This window comes from Macaca nemestrina, chromosome 13, assembly GCF_043159975.1.
Source record: "Macaca nemestrina isolate mMacNem1 chromosome 13, mMacNem.hap1, whole genome shotgun sequence".
NCBI lineage: Eukaryota > Metazoa > Chordata > Mammalia > Primates > Cercopithecidae > Macaca > Macaca nemestrina.
The window spans coordinates 68,476,336-68,498,620 of record NC_092137.1 but is presented as its reverse complement, the minus strand read 5'-3'; the positions used below and the strand labels follow the sequence as shown (position 1 = coordinate 68,498,620).

Genomic DNA, 22,285 nt, shown 5'->3' with positions numbered 1-22,285 from the left:
AAAAAGAAAAGACATTGAGATTGGAAAGGAAGGAGTAGAATTGTTTTTATTCTCAGATGATGTGGTTTTATATATATATAGCAAATGCTAAGTTACTAGGACTGATGTGAATTTGGCAAGATTGTAGGATACAAGGATAATATACCCAAACAATGTAATTTCTATGTAATAGTAGAGAACAATTACAAATGAAATGGGGCAGGGCGTGGTGGCTCATGCCTGTAATCCTAGCACTTTGGGAGGCTGAGGCAGGCAGATCACGAGATCAGGAGATCAAGACCATCCTGGCCAACATGGTGAAACCCCGTCTCTACTAAAAATACAAAAATTAGCTGGGTGTGGTGGCACATGCCTGTAATCTCAGCTACTCGGGAGGCTGAGGCAGAAGAATGGTGTGAACCTGGGAGGTGGAGGTTGCAGTGAGCCAAGATGATGCCACTGCACTCCAGCCTGGGCGACAGAGCAAAACTCCATCTTAAAAAAAAAAAAAAAAAAGAAAGAAAAAGAAAAAAGAAATGGACGAGTACCATGCATAATAGAGTAAAATTGTAAAATATTCAGGTATAAGTTTAACCAAATATATGTAAAATCGGTACACCAAATTAAGAAAATTATTGGAACTTAAAAAGACCTACACAAATGAAGATACATACCACATTCATAGATTAGAAGACTTGTTACAAAGATGTCAGTTCTACTTAGACTTATCTATAGCTTCTTCAAGACCTTCCCAATCAAATTCTTAACAAGATTTTTAAAAATTTACCAAATTGGTGGTTAATTCCATGTGGACATGCACGGGTATTAGAAGAGTCAGAAAATATGTGTGTGTGTGTGTGTATATACATATAGATATATATATATTTTTTTTGCCAAAGGTGTCATTGTAAAGGGAGCCTTTTTAACAAAACAGCTATATTTCTGTATGGAATAAAAAGTCATCTATCTACATATATATATATGAAAGGCAAATAACATAGATCATAGATTTAAACATAAAACAATGGAACATCTAGAAGAAAACATAGGAGAAAATCTTCATGATCAAGGATGGGCAAAGACTTTTAGTGCACACAAAACAGGAATCATAAAGGGAAAAAATTGGATTTCATTAATATTGAAAGGTTTTGGTTTTTAAAATGCACCTGTGAAAAGGCAGCTCACAGACTGGGAGAAAATACTATTAGAAAATACCTAACAAAGGACTTGGATCAGTATATAATTTCACAAATCTTTTAGATAATGCTTTTTTTTAAAAAAAGTACAATTAACTAATAAAAATATATGAAAAAATAGGCAATACCACATGTGAGCAAGGATGTAGAGCTGCTGAAATAATCATATATTGCTGATGGGAGAGTAAAATGGTACATTACTTTGGAAGACTGACAGTTTCTGAAAACTTAACCCTGTGACCCAGCAATTCCAGGAAAACATTTGTTTACAGAACTACACATTAATATTTATAGTAGCTTTACAGGAATGTCTTATCAAGAGATGAATGCATAAACAAATTGTGGTATATCCATATAGTGGACTATATACTGCTCTGCAGTATGAAGGAACAAACTTGCTGACATATGCAATAACATGGATTAGTGTCAAAAACTTGGTGAGTAAAAGACGATAGACGAGTACCTACTGTATGGTCCTGTAGACATGAAATTCTAGATAGAATTTAGAGAAAGAACATCGGTTGCCTAGGGTGGTGAGAGAAGGGTGATTGACTGCAAACGGGCTCAAGGGAGTGTTTAGGGGTCATGGAATATTCTTTTATCTTGATTGTAGTGTTGCTTCCATAGGTATATGCATTTGTCAAAACCTGTAGAACCATATACTTAATAATGCATTATTTCAAAGTCAGTTATTTCTCAAAGTTGGCTTAAATTATTTTTAGCATTTTTAGGCCAGGCGTGGTGCCTCACACCTGTAATCCCAGCACTTTCGGAGGCCAAGGTGGGCAGATCACCTGAGGTCAGAAGTTCAAGACCATACTGGCCAACATGGTGAAATTTTGTCTCTACCAAAAATACAAAAATCAGCAGGGCGTGGTGGTGCATGCCTGTAATCCCAGCTACTCTGGAGGCTGAGGCACAAGAATTGCTTGAACCCAGGAGGCAGAGGTTGCAGTGAGCTGAGATCACACCACTGGACTCCTGCCTTGGTGACAGAGTGAGATGCCATATCAAAAAAAAAAAAAAAAAATTAGCATTTTTGTTACAATGTGATACTTCTTTTGTTGGTGGTGATACGGAGTTTTTGCATATTTGACAATTGCATGATAATCTTTAAAGTATGTAAGAAAATATAATCTAGGAGCTCCAGAAAGACTCATTACTTTTTGCAGTCTAAGATTATGATATATTTCTCGAATGTAGACCTTTTAGTGGATGAAAGTTTTTCATGTATTTAAGAAAAGGTACAACACATACATGTATGACTGTGTTCATGTTTATTTCATAATATACTATTTAAAGTCTGTCATAATATTGGTAGGGTGCTCTCTCTGCTTTGTTCATTTGGTAGTCAAACTATGCAGAATATAAATATTAAACTTCTGCTTGGTACACAACAAGGTCATTATAAAACTGGAGAATTTTTTTGGAGCTCTTTTTTGAAGGTTTTATCTGCTGCGCCCCCTGGTGGATTTTACTTCTCATTGGGGTCACATGAAAATACAGCCACTTACCTTCGTAGGAGGTGTCTTTATAAAAGACTGTAAAGCTTTTAAGTTAATCTTTATATTGAAAAACTTCTCAGTAACTTCTATTGATAACACTATGAGGTTTTTTTCTTGTGATCTTCACAAGAGTTACTCAATACAAGCTTCTCCATAGATAATTTTGCCATGCCAGATGGCTTTTTTTCAAAATACCTCTAAGATAGAGATTCCGGGATCCTGTGTTGGAGTAGTAGTTTCTGATAGTTCTCATTCTATAATATGATTCTAAATTTCTTGCTGTACAAAAGAGATTGGGGGATCGTGTCTTAGAAATAGTATGTATAGTTGGGATAAGCCTTGAACATATTATGGTGCCAGAAATTAAGGAATTACTTTAAAAAAAAAGAGAGATTGTTGAAAGGCCACATAGGAGCCAACCTGAAGATCTAATAAAGACCAAAGCTGGAACAATGTGACTAACAAAATAATGATAGTATTGGATTTTAATTCATGTACTAAAATACTCATGAGTCCATGCCGATGTATTTTAATAAATGGTAGAGAAGGCACTGGTTTTGGTTTTGTGTGGGTGTTTTTTTTTTTGTTTTTGTTTTTGTTTTTGTTTTTACAGGAGCATCCCAATTAATGTAGAAAGAAAGAGGGGAAAAGAAATTTATTATTAGGCAAATACCACAATAATAAATAAATCAGACAGGACCCGGTGATGGATGCCAAAATTAGGTCAGAGTTTGAGGAGAAAAGAGTATTTGCACAGTCTCAAAGTATTCCCTACCCTCCCCCCCGCCCCCACCCAGGATATTTTTTTAACTGCAAAGGAAAAGATAGTAGATTTATAGTGGAGAAATCTGGCAGCCACCACATTAGCCAAGTGATCAAAGTTAACATCACTAGTAATAAGACATGTTGACGTCATGAGCCCCTTGATACAGTGTATTGGAGGACACAATATCATTTCTGTGGCATTCTTACCCAAATGCATTCAGGAAGCTCAAACTGAGGGAAGTTTTACAAAATACTGGATCAAAAGTTTCAAGGTCATGAAGGACAATCAATCAAGAGTTGTCACAAATTGGAGCCAAGACTCGGGAGAAATTACAGAAAAGTTACAAAGATAATAGAGTTCTTGAATACCCCTCAGCCAACTTCTGTTAATGTGAGGATGTTAACATCTCACGGAATTATGGTACAGTAATCAACATCAAGAAATTAACATTGGCTAAAGAATATTAAACCACATACATGACTGAAAAAAATGGTGAAACTTGCGAAGTGTTTTTCTTTTCCAGGATTCTCTCCTGGGTCCCACATTACATATAGTTGTTTCTTTCAAAATATTATTGTTAGAATTTAGAGAGACTTGCTGTGTTTTTAGTAATTTGATGTATTAATAGGTAATAACTTATTTATAAAGTAGCTGTTAAAAGAATTTCCTGATGAAGCAATAGTCTTGTTGCTGTTTTCTAATACACAATTATTGAGAACTGGCTAAAATTTGAGGAAAGTTTTGTTTTTCTACCATTCTGTTTATTTCATTTTCTTTTCATTCCGAAAAATTTTAGCATCACCTAAAACAGTTTACACTTAAGTTGTCTTTACTTTTAATCTCAACAGTTGAATAGCAGCTTGGTGTGTGTGTATTAATAGCAATGCTTTCAGAACCTTCCTATTTTGAAATTTCTTATTTCCTTTTTTTCTAAATGAGAGAAATATATAAGTATAAGGGAGATGATTTATGTTTCATCATCTGAAAGCATGATGAATGAATATGTAACCTCCTATTTCTATTAGTAGTATATTGGTGCAGTATTAATATGTTCAGTTGAAAATACTGAAATTTAGTGTAGCAAATTTAGCAATGTGAGCAAGTTCTTAATACTTTTAATGTAGTAACATTAACAAGATTCTTGAAGTCACTTTTTTAAATGAGTTACCATCTGAATTTCCCATTTATCCCTAAGAACTGTCAGAGTGCATTGATCGAGGTTAAGTCTCAACAGTCTGTTTTCTGTATAAACAACCTACCAATTTCTTATTAGTAATTTTTGTATTTTATAAACTCTGACTAAAATATCTTGTTTTTGCCACCTTGCTTAAATTTTAGATAACAGTATATGACTTGAATATTATTTTAATATTTTGTCTAATAAAATTTCAATTGAATATGTAGGCATTTTCAACTGTTAAGGCATTCCTCCCAAAGTTGTCTTTCCAAAAAGTAGAAAAATAACATGAGTTTCAACCTGGCAAAACATATGAAAAAGAGTATCTCTGAGTCACAAGATGAGTCAAGAGGGTGAGGTTGGTTTGTTTTTCCTTGTCCATCTCTTTTAAGGGAATATGATCATAAGCAGTAGGAAAAAAAAATATTTACTGAAAAGTGGCACCAAAAGTTGGAATTTGTTCTTCAGTATTTAACTCGTGCTAAGTGCAGATCTTCTGTAAATATACTGAAACTAAATTTAATGGTGCGAACAAGATGGGTTTGATCTACTTTAGAGATCGGTTCCTAATTTGTAGGTGATTGCTAATGCTGATATTTCAAGAATTAAAACTCTGTTTCATACTGTAATATCGTACTGCAACACAGCAACACTGCTGGCAAATGGAAGTGCTTAAATGCCCCTCGGGTGCCAGTAATGACCAAATAAATAATTTTGTTTGATACCTAAAATAATTATTTTTACCATTTGTTTTTGAAAGACAACTTTCTTAGATCTTGGCTTTAAATTTTTTTCCTAGCTTTGCTTTCCAAGCTGGCCATTTAAAAATATTCTGGATATTTAGGTATGGATTCCTCTAGTTGCTCAGTCTCAACTAGATTGCAAATACTGAGTATTTAGTCTGTCTTACTCATCACTGTAATCCTAGCTGAAAGGAGGGGAGGGAGATGAGGAAATACATCAGTGGTTGGAGAAAAATACTGCCTCCTCACACACTGCTCTGGCTTCTTAGCTCAAGATCAGTTTTAGCTACATAGGATATGTGGGAATGATGATGAATGGAAAGATTAGATAGAGCTTGTTCCCTCCTAGTCATATTAAAGGGGCTTTTTAAGAAGTCATTTATTGTCAAGGTAAAATGTAATCACTGGCACATTGCTTTGCCTTTGAGGAAAGTTTTGGCTATTCATCCAGAACAGATATCAACTACTTTATAATGTTTTACAAGATATTAAAACAAGTAAATAAAATTTAACTACTCCTTCTAAGGGCTTTTGCCAGTGAGTGAGGTAATGATACAACTATAAATCATTAGTGACAAACACCTTTCTCCCTAGAGAGAAATTGACAGGTGTCTCATAAATGGAGAATTCAGGCAAGGACATTCCAGCAGGAGGTTTATAAGGAAATGAGGTATAAAATCTATACTCTAGCAGAGTTGTGCCAAGAGCATTGTAGCCAAAGAAAAGGAAATGGGGAAAGAGATAAGATGGAAATTTAAATTTGAGGCTAGTATTGTCAAGGACTTTAGACTTTTTGTATTAGAAAGCCACTAGAAAATGTAAAGCCACGGGAGCTAGCCATTTGACTGAATTTGCCTTTTAGAAAGATTACTGTTGGCAGTGTAAAGAAGATGGATTGAGCCAAATATATTTATTTGATTTATGATTCTTTATTCTCAAGTATTCTTAATATTTTTTATTCATTTATTAAGACTGGAATGCTATCTCCTGGATTAGAGGAGTTTTCTGAGTAACTAAAACATAATCCTTTAAGTGCCTCAATTTCAGTTTCTTGATAAACAACTTTCTAAACTATAATTAATGTCCCTGCTTCAAGAAATAGACTCTAATAAATAGTTTGCATAAATATTATGATACTACATTTCTGCCTTTCCTCTTCCCATTAATCATACAGCCTAGAGGAAATGATCCTGATTTGTCCACTTAGTGGAGACATTGTCTTTTCTTATCCACTCATAGTTGATCACCTTTGTGATCTATTATGTTTAATTTCCCCATCACCTTTCCTAGTCTGTGATTGTAAACTAAAGATTGGAAGAAGAGAATAACTAATCCTTGGTATATGTGTAAAAAATTAAGGCAAGCTTGAAGAGGGTACCTCTTCAGCAAAATCTATGAACTTTGAGACACTGTTCTGAATAGTTTGCTGATTGGTACCTGGTTAGCTAGTGGTTTTAAATACTGGTGGCATTTTAATCAATAAGTTTTACATTTGAAATACTTATTAATACTCACTTAAAACATTATTAAAACCATTATTAAGCACCTGTTATATGTGATGCCCAGAGCACCAATGAAAAAGTCATGGACTTTTCGCACCCTGAGGTGGAGTAGACATGTAAATAAATAAGCGAAAAGCATTTGTAGGACTTTGATTATATTTTTTCTCTTTCAGGATTAAGGGTATGTCATTTTATAGATAGAAAATGGGGAAATAAGGTTTATTTGAACAGTTTGCATTTATGTCACATATTCCATTAAAGAAGGAATACTCTTTAATAGAGGGATAAAATGCCTTATGTAGTTGATGTGCTTATGAAGTGTTTATGTGAACTTTTTGATGAGATTATTTATATACATTAATGTGCTACATAATAATTTTCGGTCAGTGACCACATATACACAGTGGTTCTGTAAGATTATAATGGAGCTGAAAATACATATACAGTCATGTGTCAGTTAACGATGGGTTACATTGAGAAATGCATCATTAGTGTAGCCTGAGTGTACAGAGTTTATAAAGTCTACAGTAATGTCCTAGGCCCTTACATTAACTCACCACTCACCACTGACTCACCCAGAGCGGCTTCCTGTCCCACAAGCTCCTTTCATGGTAAGTGCCTTATACAGATGTACCATTTAAATAAAATTTTCATACTATACTTTAACTTTAGCTTTTGAATGTTTACATATGTTTAGATTCACAGATACTTAGCATTGTTTCTCAATTGCCTATGGTATTCAGTACATTAAGATGCTGTACAGATTTTGTAGCCTAGGAGCAATAGGCTGGACCATATAACCTAGGTGTGTAGTGGGCTGTACCACATAGGTTTGTGTAAGTACACTCTGATGTTCATACAGTGACGAAATCTAATGATGCATTTTGCAATGTAACCCCATCGTTAAGTGATGCATGACTGTATATGTATTTTGCTGTTTGCAGCAGTATTTAGATAAATTTTTCATCCCAGCATTTCTGATACATGTTTTCTAGAAAACCTCACATGCTATGAAATCACATCTGGGAAAAACATGGATAGAGTAGACCATTCAAGTTATGCAGCTTTGTTTGTAACAGAGTATTAACATAAACGGTGATGATCTTAAAAATACAAGTACAAATTAACTGTACAAATGAAACACTATAACCCATCACTTATGAGCTTTAAATGGGGACTTGTGTTTCTATTAAGGTATGGTATAGGTTCTTGAAGTTACTTGCTTTAGTAGAAGCTACTTTTCTAAAATTCAGTGGTGAGCCAATGTATGGCTACCTTATTATTAATAGTTTTTGGGGGTGAGGGAGCATAAAAACAAAAGAAATTGTCTTCACAACTTCTTCATCTGTGTCCTTAGTTTTCACCAGACAACATAACAATGTTAGAAAGACTTGAGGTTCTTAAAGCCACTAAACTTGTTTTCTCTAAAGGAAGGCACCTCTTCACTGTTGTTTTCTTAAGGTCTTCATATATTGAGGTTTTTATTGGAGACATAGGTTCCCTCTTGTTGCCCAGGCTAGAGTACAATGGCACCATCTCAGCTCACTACAACCTCCGCCTTCCAGGTTCAAGCTATTCTCCTGCCTCAGTCTCCCGAGTAGCTGGGATTACAGGCATCCTGCCACCACTCCCAGCTAATTTTTGTATTTTTAGTAGAGGTGAGGTTTCACCACGTTGGCCAGGCTGGTCTCAAACTCCTGACCCCAGGTTCCTCAGCCTGCCTCAGCCTCCCAAAGTGCTGGGATTACAAGCGTGAGCCACTGTGCCCAGCCATTTATTTTATTTTATTTTTTTTTAAGAAACTTGCCCCGATCCTTTTATAACATACTGAGAAAAATCCCTGTGAATCAATGAAATTTCCATGATTACTGACAATACTACTCTCCTTCCTCTTTACCAATTGTGTGTGAACTAATTCATATTAGAACACCACCTTGTAGCTGTAGTTTTTACTTTGATAGTATAGATAATTATAGTTCTACTTTAATATAATTTATATTTAAAATATATGCTTTAATTTTTAAGTTCTTATAGTGAGGATGCCATATATTTAAGCTGTCAAGACAGCTTGTATTTGTACTGTTCTCTAGCATTGTGGGCCATAATACATATATACTCATTGGCAGTATAACATTTGCCTTCTTAATTTTCTTTTTAAAAGTTATTGTATTTATTTTATTTTTATTTTTAAGTTTTTGAGACAGAGTCTCACTCTGTCACTCAGGCTGGAAAGCAGTGGCGTGATCTCGGCTCACTGCAACCTCCGCCTCCTGGGTTCAAGCGATCTCCTGCTTCAGCCTCCTGAGTATCTGGGATTACAGGTGCGTGCCACCATGCCCGGCTGATTTTTGTATTTTTAGTAGAGGTGGGGTTTTACCATGTTGGCCAGGCTGGTCTGTAACTCCTGACCTCTAGTAATCTGCCCACGTTGGCCTCCCAAAGTGCTAGGATTACAAGCATGAGCCATTGCACCTGGCCTGTTGTATGTAATTTAAAAAATATATTTGTAATTACTATTTCTGTTAAGTCATGATCAAAATTACTTATGTGTATTAGTCAAATATTTTAAAGGAATTAAAATGATGTAATTTAGAAGAAAACAGCTTAAACCCTGCTTTTCAAGAATGTATATAAGAGACCTGACACTGAATTTTTATGGAGTACTTACAAACTAATGTAAACATTTCTTTTTAGTTATTCTTTCTCTTTTAAAGTGTTGACAAGTGAATTTTGTTAGCTATTTGGTTGTTAAGTAAAAGCTGGCTTATTTGCTCATACTTGTAAAGTATCTCTGGAAGAATATTCAGGAAATGGCAACATTGCTTTCAGGGAAAGGAAATGGGTATCTCAGGGTGGGAAGGGAGGGAAACTTTGAATTTTGAATACCCTTTGAATTTTTGAGTCATGAACTATTAGAAAGAAAGTAAATTAAAATTTAACAAGAAAAATGAAAATGAAAGTTCTTTGGTGTACAGAACAGAGGTTGATTGAATCTGTCTGGTAGCACCTCCGTGATCAGCTTAGCATTGGCATTGTCAGTTCTGAAATAATCTTTTGTGACCTCCATGATCAGCTTAGCATTATCAGGCCTGGACTATCTTGAGACTCAGCATACAGCGGCTGTATGTAATGGCAGGTGCAAACAAACAGAAAGGTAACCAAATACAAGTATTCATGTTGTATTTATTCTATGAGAAGAAATTAGTTAACATTATAATATATACCTCTTTTTATCAAATTGGAAATTAAACTATTGGATAACTGTTGGATTTTTTTCCCCCTATAACTATTAAATTTTTCAAAATCTTGCTACTGCCTGTTAGGATTTGGGAACATTTTTAAAAAATTCTTGCTACCTTTTTTGTTTGCTTTTAGTTGATGCGGATGAAATTAAAAGGCTAGGAAAGAGATTTAAGAAGCTTGATTTGGACAATTCTGGTTCTTTGAGTGTGGAAGAGTTCATGTCTCTGCCTGAGTTACAACAGAATCCTTTAGTACAGCGAGTAATAGATATATTCGACACAGATGGGAATGGAGAAGTAGACTTTAAAGGTAAGAAAGTAGTTATTTTTTATAATCACAAGTTAGATAACCTGTTTGTATTCCTACAGCTCTATGTAAAAAAAAAAAAAAAAAAAAAAAAAAAGTGTTTATATTCCTTGTGACCTTACAATAATAGATTATGTTAAAACCTCAACATCTGTGGTATATTCACCTTAATGAAATAGGATCTTTTACTTTGTGGTTCATAAATGATTAAGTTGTTCTTTAGGATAATCTACCAAAAAGCAGGGGAGACTCAGTATTTCCTTTCTTTTTAGAAAATTAATCTCACTTTAGGGCAATACTGTATATTCTTATATACAACATTAGAAACTGCAATTCCTTTTATTTATTTATTTTTTTGAGATGGAGTCTCGCTCTTTTGCCCAGGCTGGAACATGGTGGTGTCATCTCAGCTCACTGCAACTTCTGCCTCCTGGGTTCAAGCGATTTTCCTGTCTCAGCCTCCTGAGTAGCTGGGATTACAGGTGTGCACCACCACACCTGGCTAGTTTTTGTATTTTTAGTAAAGACGAGATTTCACTATGTTGGCCAGGCTGTGGTCTCGAACTCCTGACCTCAAGTGATCCACGTGCCTCAACCTCCCAAAATGCTGGGATTACAGGCATGAGCCACCATGCCCAGTTTTTTTTTTTTTTTTTTAACAAGTAAATAAACATTTCACTAGAGATTTGTCAATAGATTTTGTTATTTTAGTTTGGAGAACAGAATTATAAGTGGAGGGATATAAAACTGATTATGATTTAGTGCGTATCAGGTGGTGAAGAAAAATGATTTGTCGTGAAACTTCTAACAGCATATTTGGTTCACAGTTTTGAAGTAGAAATTTAAAGTTATTTTTATTCTTTAAAATAAAACAATTTATAGTGGTTTTTTTTTAAAGCCCCTTGTCACAGTCATATTCTAAGAGGAAAGAGTTAACTTAAAGAATATGTTTTGAGTGTTCTTTTATTTTGCACTTAACAAATGTTTGTTCAAATTGATTGACCTTAGAGAACTCCAAGTTCAAATAAAAAAATACAGAGAGACTTTGTTTGTTGAGGTTTCAAATTTGACAATTTTATTTTTAAATGTTGCTAGTAGTACTTTTGTTTTGCAGCAAGGAAATATCCTTTTATGGGAATGTAAGGTAAATGTTTTTTTGTGTAAAAAAATTGGAAGTTCTGATTTGTGAACATTTTTAACTCTTCTTCAGAATTCATTGAGGGCGTCTCTCAGTTCAGTGTCAAAGGAGATAAGGAGCAGAAGTTGAGGTGTAAGTATTTTTCTTCACTGACTTCATTCTCTTATACTACCATCATTTCATACCGTATTATAGAATGGTTTTTAAAATAATGAAAAAGATGTCTTTTATTCCAGATCCTTAGACATAACTGAAATTTTACTGGTGAAATTTTTCTGGTGAAAATCCTTTTAAGACATTTGCCACTACTATATTTGAATAATGTGTCATTGTTGCTTTTAGTTGGATAGAAGCAAAACAGTTTCTTTCTACTGAAAACAACCATGTAAACTACATTTGTAATTTAGAGAAGAGATTTTTTTTTAGTGACAGTGGGAAGAAATGTTCTAAAGAACAAGAGAGGTTGTTGGAGTTGTTATTATCTCTAGTGTTTTTTCTGTGCAGAAACTGAAGCTTAGCAGGGATAGTTAACTTACTCTAAGCTCCACTAAATCTGCTCAGGCAGCCTCAAAAGCCCATACTTTTAACCAACTATGTTAAACTGTGCCTAAGGACAACTCTATTTTAAGGAAGGAGACATCCTCATAGTCAATTTTGATGTTTGTCAGTTTACTATTTTCTTTCTTATGGAAAGCATTTGCTTGTGATTGCTTTGTAATTGGAATTGATTTTCCTTCCCTTTTTTTAGTTGCTTTCCGTATCTATGACATGGATAAAGATGGCTATATTTCCAATGGGGAACTCTTCCAGGTATTGAAGATGATGGTGGGGAACAATCTGAAAGATACACAGTTACAGCAAATTGTAGACAAAACCATAATAAATGCAGATAAGGATGGAGATGGAAGAATATCCTTTGAAGAATTCTGTGCTGTAAGTACAAAAGAGCTGGTTCTTCTGTTATGTTTCAGCAACATATTTTAAAAACCACTTAATAGAGAATTTCCGTATTTTGTCCTAAAAACATATATTTGATTTTTCCTAATTGCCCATATTCAGTTTTCAAATGTATCTTCGTTGTAATTACTAATTAACAAAATCAACAATTATTATTCTCAAGAATTAACATTCTCAGTGATCCTCTGATCAAATGCCACAAGGATACTACTTTTTTACTGTTGATAGCCTCTCAAATTACAACTAGATTATACTCTTAAGGTTCATTTAATCACTCATTGCTTCTGAACAGAAGCACAACCACAACCACTTAGCTTCTCTTCTGTACTTATGCCCTAAAAGGATAGATAGTAGGCTTTTTGATGTGTTACAAGGATTTTAAACTGCAAGCTAGAGATACTAGAGAAAACTAGAGCATCCAGAGTAGAGGCAAAGATAACAAAGGTTTGAAATTTTTCTGTCAGTAATGATTGGATGCTTCCATAGAAAGGTTTTCTTTCTCCTTTTTATTTTTAAATGTGAATCACACAAGGAAAAACAAGTGAGTTTGATAGTTGTGTGTTATGCAAGAGCTGAAGTGTAGCTAGTTTGACCTTTAAGTAGAAGTTCATATTATCCTTAAGCAAAAACCATCTTTTTATTTTGTTTTCAAAAAGTAGGGTGGCACTGTAAAGAATAGACTGCATCTTTTTGGAAGAGTTAGATGGGTTTGAGACTTTTAAGACACTGAACTACTCCCAGGGGGCGCTACCGCAAACCTTTTCTCTCCTTTTGTTTCACCTCCTTCACCATTGCCAAGGATCATTGAAGGACTCCTGTGGACTGGCATATGGTTGAGTGTGACATGAGACCAGGCTGGTAGTACCATCATAAAGAGCAGCGAGTTTTCAAAAGAAGGAAAGGAGAAATTCTAAGCCTTAGGGGAATATAATAAATGGAAAATTCTTGGCTTCGGTGGTATTGGAAGAGGTATTTATATTTATATAAATAAATGATATTTATATAATCTTCATATAAATGAAGATTACTTGCATATATAAAATGTAATACATATATCACTTATCTGTGGAAGGAAATTAAGCTATTATCTATATTGAAGACATAAGCTAAGTTTTGAGTTTATTTTCCAATATTTTAATTTTTAAGTTTTCATGTTTTTTTTTTTTTTTTTGAGACGGAGTCTCGCTCTATCGCCAGGCTGGAATGAAATGGCGCAATCTTGGCTCGCTGCAACCTCTGACTCCCTGATTCAAGTGATTCTCCTGCCTCAGCCTCCTGAGTAGCTGGGATTACAGGCACATGCCACCATGACCAGCTAATTTCTATATTTTTAGTAGAGATGGAGTTTCGCCATGTTGGCCAGGATGGTCTTGATTTCCTGACCCTGTGATCTGCCCGCCTTGGCCTCCCAAAGTGCTGGGATTATAGGCGTGAGTCACCGTGCCCGGCCTATTTTTAAGTTTTTGTAGACAGGGGTCTTGCTATCTTGCCCAGGCTGGTCTCCAGCTCCTCGCTTCAAGCAATCGTCCCATTTCAGCCTTCCAAAGCATTGGGATTACAAGCACGAGCCACTGTGTCTGGCCACCAGTATTTGTAATCAATTGCCTTTTGCTTGTATTTTTAAGGGGCATAATTTAGGAGTGGAGAAAAATGTTCTTCGTGTGCTTAAAACCAACTTTTATAAACATTGATCAAGCACTTGTAATTTTGACTTCATTGAGTTCTTTTTATGTTGACTTCTCAAGCTATAACAGTGAAAGATTGGAAGTTATTTTAAAAGATTGCATACTATATATGTTCTTCAAAATTTTCAGAGTACTTAATATATACAAATAATTCTTACAAATGATTAGTGACAGGCTTAAAGTTGGTGAATTGAACCCATGTATAATTTATTTTTACCTCCTCCCCAAACTCCAATCAAATGCAATGAATTAAAAAGAAAGGTTTATGAACTCACAAGGACAAAAATGAAGAGCAGAGAAGAAACAGCATCTAAATGTGGTAATTCAGAACATTTAGAAAGTTGAATGGTTAACTAACCTAGCAGAATGATTCTAAGCTTTATCAGCTTGGAAATCTGAGAACCAAACTGGGTTATAATGGAGAATCCATGAAAGGCTCAGAAATTGATGTCACAAGCTACTGGAAGTGAGGATGAAAGTGAGGCTAAAATCAAAGATTGGTTAAAGTCTGTTTTAAGAAGGAATTGGAACACACAAGATCGCCTTCCCTACTCTGTTCACCTGGCCAGCTCTCTCTCCTGCACCCTAGCAGGAGACTGGGGTGAGTCTCTAGACTGGCAAACATGAGGCAGAGATGGGGTATATGTGTTGGGGAACTAAGTGACAGTAAGCATATTTGCATATTGACATCTGTGCCCTGTACCTGACTTCCTGACTCCCTGGCAGCTGGACTTACACTGTCTAGGCAAGAGATGGGAAAAAGCCCTGTTTAGGAAATCTTATCTCCCCAAAGAAATGGTGCTACCAGATCACTCAAAGTATAGCTCTCACTCAACAACCCCATCATTCACCCAAAGTTCCAGTGCCCTTTCTACAGAAGCAAAGCCAAGGATCTCACCAAACACTGAAGGAAACCTCTATGTATGGAATATAAAGATGAAACCAGGTCCAAAAAAATAAGTTCAAAACAAACAGATTAGCCAAGACCAGTAAAAACTTTAAAAGCAAACCCGAAACCTGTCATTATCCTCGGGGATATTGTATATTGAATTTTGAAACAAAAGTTGGATAATACATAAAAGAGCTTTTGGGAATGCAATTTTAGATACCTATTTTCGGAGTCGTAACACCCGAATGCTAGGATTCCAGAAGGAAAATGGAAGGAAACAAATAATCAAAAATGAATCAAGGAAATACTCCAAAGCCAAAAATAATGTGTTTTCTGAGAGGGCTTATGGAGCATCCAGCATAGTCTGTAAACATCTGGACCTGGGCACACTGTCATGAAGTTTTGAGACAGTGGGAGCAAATAACTGGTTCTGCAGATTTCCAGAGAGCTGGGGTGGTAGGGTGGAGTGGTGGGAGTGGGGCTTTGTATAAACAACCAGGAGTCATAATGGCACCAGATTTCTTAGTAGCAGTATTGGAAACCCACAAGAACATGGAGCATTTTGCCTTTGCAATTCTGAGGGACAGTTATTTCCAACTTTAAATTCTCTATAAACTCAAATGGTAGTAGAAAGACACTTTTAGGTATGTAAGGCCTTCTCATTTTGGAAACTACTGGAGGATGTGTGCTCCCACTGCAATAAGGTCATAAATCAAAAAAGTAGAGAGTGTAGGATCCAGGAATCTGAGGGTCCAGCATGAGAGGGAGGATCCCCGATATGATGAAGAGCGCCAGAGATGACAGGCCTGAAGACAAAAAGTCTAGAGTGCAGCAGGTTGGAAGGCTCAAAGAGTGCTTTCAAGACAATAAAATTGATAGAATTACATAATATTTTTAGTTGAATGTATTTGGAACAAAAGTTAGGGGTTGAATTATAATTAACATAGAACACCCAGCAAAGGAATTAAGTGTACCAAACAAATGTGCAGGAAAGAAAAACTAATCATAATAAATAGTTCTGTTTATCTGTATTCTATAGTTATAACAATGAAAAATGCTAGGTTTTTTTGGGGGGTGAGGTCGGGGGAAGGAGTGTTGCCTCAGTTTGTTGCCCAGGCTGGAGGCATGCCGGCTAAGGTTTTTTTTTTTTTTTTTTTTTTTTAATGTATTAGAGACCTGGTTTCACCATGTTGGTCAGGCCTGTTTTGAACTCCTGACCTCAAGTGATCTGCCCACCTCAGCCTCCCAAAATGCTGGGATTATAGGCGTGAGCCACCATACCCAGCTGAAAAATGCTGAATTTCTAATGAAAATAACGATAAAGCCATTGGAATGGTACAGAGTTTGTGAAGTGTGTAGGGGGGGAGATAGAGGGAAGAAATGTGTGTGAAAGCTAAAAATCTTAGAGACCTAGAGGTAAATAGTGAAAGTCAGCTGAAAACTTTATTGCCACTGCATAAAAGCAAATAGAGAATGAGGCCAGGGTGACAAACTGCTTTTTTTTCCATAGCAGGAGTTGTAGAATTAGTTGGCACTTTGTGCTTTACTTTTCAATTGGGGCTATTTTTTAGTTTGAATTTAAAAATAATACAGATACAAGTATACAGAACAATATGGATTAATTTCACAATCATAAAGTTGAGAGAAGCCAGACATGAAAGAGATTCAATTTATAAAATGTACAGAAACAGAAAATAGTAGCTACTGGTGTGTGTGTGTGTGTCCGTGTTGGGTGGGAGGAGGGGGAGGGGAGATGTCTGGTGACTAGAAGATCTGGGTGCTGGTTATTGGGTGTTCACTTTGTGAAAATTCATCAAACTGGACATTTATGACCTATGCATTCTGTTTATGTAGATTAAATGTAATAAAACATTCCCCCCAAATGATACAGATACTACACTTTCACATTACCGTGTCAGTATTCACTGAGATGTGTATAACTACATGTATTTGACTCTACAGAAAAATAATATGCAGAAATGTTTATTTACTTGGTACTTTTTAAATTTTCTAGAACAGACTGACAGTGACGCGCATATTTGATTGTGAGGACAGTTTTTGTCATAGTGTCTGGTTATCGTGTAGTATTAAACTACTGAAGTAGGGGCCAGCAAACTGCAGAGCAAACCAGATCCTGTGCATGGCCTGTTTATGTCTGATTTTGAACTAAGAATACTTTTTACCTTAAGTGGTGTTTTGGAAAAAAAAAATGTGAAAGAAACTACATGTAGCCTACAAAACTTAAAATATTTACTATCTGGCCCTTGTACAAGAATACCCAAAAAATAATGCCTGTTATCCTAGGAGAAAGAAACCATGAAAATTCTAACTGGAGGTCACTCAAGTTTTGTTGTTTTGTTTTTTGTGTGTCTTTAAATTCACCACCTGAATATAGCTAAAGTAATTTTTATTTACTTATTTATTTGAGATGTAGTTTTGCTCTGTTGCCCAGTCTGGAGTACAGTGGCGCGATATCAGCTCACTGCAGCCCCCACCTCCCGGGTTCAAGCGGTTCTCCTGCATCAGCCTTCCCAGTAGCTGGGATTACAGGCACGCGCCACCACGCCCAGCTAATTTTTTGTATTTTTTTAGTAGAGACGAGGTTTCATCGTGTTAGCCAGGATGGTCTCGATCTCCTGACCTTGTGATCCACCTGCCTCAGCCTTCCAAAGTGCTGGGATTACAGGTGTGAGCCACCACGCCCAGCCCCCTAGTAATATTTTTTAAAATTGTAATTTGATGAAGCAGACCATGAATGAGGAGTTTCTCAGACACTGAAGTTTGATTTGTTCCTGTCTGTTGCAGGTTGTAGGTGGCCTAGATATCCACAAAAAGATGGTGGTAGATGTGTGACTCTTATCAGAGAGTACCACCCAACACTTTTGCTTTCTTCTCCATCTCTGAAGATCTGCTCAAGACGTCCAGCAATGCTCTCTGTGTATTTAAATGGAAGTATTTTTCTCTGTGAAGCCACATTTTCCAACATGAGCCTCATGAAGCCAACTAAGTGTTATTGAACTGTAATTCTCTCAATAACTCAGTGTAGCACTTTAAAGTCTGAAGGACAGCAGCATGAAAAGAGCATATCAATGTGGTGGAGAAAGGGAAGGGGTTGGCTTTTTAATTTATTTTTCTTCATCTTTTATAACAAGAAAGTATCTATATATACATATGTAAATATTTATATATAGATATATGTAGCTTTCTATATATGTAGTAGGTTGGCTTTAATTTAATATACTTGATTCAGAAACAAAACAATAGAGTACAAAAGTGCCAAGCAGAACATAAAACATCCTTACTTTTATTTCACACAGTTTTATATATAGATAGAAGACTGTACAATTTGAGCCGGGTGTTAGGCCAGCTATTTTCCTTTTCCTGTGCTTTCTCCTCTGAGAGATTGACAAAGCATTTGTTAACGTCCTATTATTTACCTTAATTACATTTTTGTAAAAAGGAGTCTGTAACTTTATTTATACTTACGAATATATTTCCAGGGACTACTACTCATTGCTGAGCAGCTTTTAATACACCTCTGCTTGAGGAGAAAGTCTAGTTCATTGCTACTGCCAAGAGCTAGTTCTTGTGTTCATATAGTAACTGCACAGTGCTTATGGCTGCTTCATTGTTACTTTGTAACTAGGAGCCATTGCATTTATTAAATGTCCCTCAGTAAGTGCTAGTTGTGATTTTATACATAAAGGCCAGAAGCTGTCTGAGGCAATCATGACTAATATTGTATGTATCACTTACTGAAGAATACCTGAAGTGATCATGTAACTACTTAGGATATCCATTTGTTTGATTACATGGGTAAATAATTTGTCATTAAACTTGTGTTTGAATCATGAATTTCCCTTCTGTGTTTCAAAAGACTTGCAGCTAATCTAAAAAACTGGTGATATTTAATATGCATGTATGTATCTAAACACCCACATACATTTGTGGTTTAAGTGTGAGAAATCTTGCTAACGTATATGCCACAGAAGAGCAAAATTTTATCCAAATTTATACATCTTAAATTTCTTTACCACGAGGGATAGAGCATGCATAATGTTTTTTTCCCCTTGATTTGCTTATATAATTGGTAATGGATGATAACTTAATAAATTTGTGTGATATAAAAGTAGTGTATCATGTTCTACCATTTGATCTTATCCCTTCCCATTTCTGCAAAGGTACTATTGGCTGGAAGAAAAACATTTTGGTTAGATTTGTATGACAGTAGTCTTTCCCTTTATAGTTTTTCTATAAAAACTGGTTTTAAAATCAGTAGAAAAGGGCAGGTTGAATCAAGGTGAATGAATCTGAAATTGAGCACACCTGCCTGTCATCGCTGTTCCTTCAACTGAGTGCTGCACATCATGGGCTCTGTCTGTGAGAGAAAAATCCCGGTGCTTGGTGTCCTTGCATGACATGGAGTTTTGCATGTAGATCAATTTAAAATGTACCTCTTGTTTACATAATTTGCATAATTTTGAAAGATAATGTTGCCAAACTTTGGAAATGTTAATGTTCAGACTGAAAATCTCCACTACATGTAACTTTCTTCCTCTGGATCAGTGGCATGGCTTATAATCCCAGCCAGTGGTTTGAACTGTTCCAGTGTCAACTGCCATGTGCTCTGCTTCAGGGGGGAACTAGTCTTTTGTGAATTTTTTGTACATAAGTATTTGTTACAAATATTTTAGCAAATGCTTTCTATTTCTCTTGCTTGTGCATATCTTGGCTGGCGTTACAGAAAAATAGTGCAAACATTATTTCCTTACCGGGGAATGAGGGTTTTTTCTTTTTTTTTTCTTTTTTTTTTTTTTAGTTTGTGTGTGGGGGTGGGTAGGGGAGGGGGTGGTTTATGTTGAATGTTTAGTTTTTCTTCTGCATGATACGTCATGTTGTGGGATCTTTAGAAAACTTCATACTGTATGAATAAGAAAATAAAATATTTGAAACTTGCTTGAATGTATTCAGTGGTCTTTAATGGCTTTCCATAGCTATGAGAATTTTTTTTCTTCCCAGTCTTTTAAATTATTAGAAACAGTCTGGTAAAGTGACATTTAATCTCTATAAAAACCTACAAATTCCTGTAGTACTCTCCCATCCCCCCCCATGACTTCCCTTACTACCCTTCTCTCTACTCCAGCCATGTTAGCCTCCTGTGGTACCTGGAGTCTTGGGTTTGCGTCTTGTAGGCCCTTGCGCTATCTGTCCCTTTCTGCCCCTTTCCCCTCCCCATCTCATAGCTGATGCCTTCAGGTGTTCAGTTATAGCCTAGCTCAAAAGGAATTGTCCTGGCTACCCTATTTAAAAATACAGATATACCTAGCTCTCCTTTCCTCTGTATTTTTCCTCCTCCAGTGGCATTTATCCTTTTCTGACACAGTTTACTTATGTATTTTGTATTCCCTGACTACTGAATAAAATGAATGAAAGCTCCACAAGGGTAGTGATTTGTCTCTTGTTCACTGATAGCCCCAGCCCAGTTGTCCGGAGCATTACCTAGCTCTTAGTGTTTACCCAATAAATAATAAATTAATGTGATACTGTTTATGCAGGTTGTGATTTTATAGTGCTATTCAGTGTTTTGTCACTGTGTAAAAGGTAAAATTGGTATTTCTTGAGACTTCATTTATTTGGTAACTGCTTTCATTTAGTCATTATTTTATTTATTTACAGCCCCTACATGTCCATCACTGTAATAGGCACTTGAGATGCTCCCGCAAATGACATCCCTGGCCCAGAGAAGTTGGGGACATTTTATATCCAGAATACCTGTATCGCCAGATGTGCACTAGTTACAATGGGTTATGTGACTTGTTAAAACATCCCAGGAATAAAGGTTAAGTCTAAGCAAGTAGATGAATTTAAGCCCCAAGCCCCCCCCCGCCCCGCTCCCTTTTTTTTTTTTTTTTTTTTTTTTGAGACAGGATCTTTTGTTGTTCATCTGGGCTGGAGTGCAGTGGCATGATTAAGGCTTACTGCAGTCTCAGTCTCCTGAGGTCAAGCAGTTGCCCACTTCAGCCTCCAGAGTAGCTGGAACCACAGATGCATGCCAGTGCCTGGCTGGTTTTGTTTTGTTTTGTTAAGACAGGGTGTTGTCATTTTGCCCGGCTGGTCTCAAACTGGGCTCAAGCAGTCCTCCCACGTTGGCCTCCCAGTGTTGGGATTACAGGCTTAAGCCACCGCACCCAGCCCTTTTTTTAACCTACTTCTAACAGTCTTAAAAGTAGACCAGATGAATATCCAAGGAGCATGAGCTTTCATACATACCATCCTAGTTCTAGGTGGCATGAGAGTTGGAGCCCAAATCTTACGGAGCGAGTGACTGGGAGGAAACCCCATGGGTCTCCCTTGTCAGCCAGGAATACCTAAGAAAATGCTATTCTCTCAGGCCCATCCCCCAGGCAATGTATCAATGAATACATATGTAAAGTGTATGTCAGGAAATCATACCAGATACTGAGTATCCAAAATCAAGTAGCCTTAGGGTGGCAGGCAGACACAATAATTACAACATAGAGGGACAAGTGCCATAGAAACAGGTAAGGTTGGAAGTATTAGATTTAGGGTCTTGGCCTTAGAGAAGGGTTTAATGAAATTATTTGATCCAGGTTAAGAACCTGGAAGCCAGTATGATGGTCAAATTTATTACCTCTAGTCCGTCTTCATACTTTCCCATCCCAAGAATTATTAGTTGGGTTCCCCCTAACATTTTCTCTCCCTTTTCAAAAGCCCCAAGTAGTAGTACTACTACTTTTGGGGAACAGGAGATACGAACACTTAACTAAGTAGGGGGGTCCAAAGCAGTCCTTAAACCGAAGTTCAGCATTCCAAATTTTAGCAGCTGCTAGGGAAATATATTTGCTCTCTTGTATTACTGACAGTTGTAATTACATAGGAAATCTTCAAAAGGAAGTAATTTGGATAATACCAAAACATTATTTCCCTTTAATACAGATAACCCATATTTTCCCAGTTGAAATGATGCTTTTAACTTCCTGCCTGCTCCGTTCCTTCAAAGTTGATTCAAAACATTTATGGTCACCTAGCAATGGTTCAATTCAGTCCAAGTGCTTGGAAAACTTGATTACAGGCATGGACCCATTCCCCAGGAAAGTACCTCTGGAAACCTGTACAGACTCCAGAATTTAAAAAGTCCCAAATCTCTTTTTCAAAAAGGTATGAGTAAAAGGATCTGA

General features: G+C 36.2%; 1 protein-coding gene across 2 annotated transcripts in view; it reads left to right on the top strand.

Moving 5' to 3' along the window:
- The window catches only part of LOC105465186 (protein phosphatase 3 regulatory subunit B, alpha), a 77,410-nt gene extending 57,368 nt beyond the window's left edge, over positions 1-20,042 (top strand). For both annotated transcript variants that reach the window (XM_011713459.2, XM_011713460.3), the window contains exons 3-6: positions 10,244-10,420; positions 11,628-11,687; positions 12,304-12,488; positions 17,892-20,042. In XM_011713459.2, coding sequence (XP_011711761.2) covers positions 10,244-10,420; positions 11,628-11,687; positions 12,304-12,488; positions 17,892-17,939 — 470 coding nt within the window. In that variant the 3' untranslated portion in view covers positions 17,940-20,042. The remainder of the gene's footprint in view (positions 1-10,243; positions 10,421-11,627; positions 11,688-12,303; positions 12,489-17,891) is intronic.
- Positions 20,043-22,285: the final 2,243 nt, after the last annotated feature.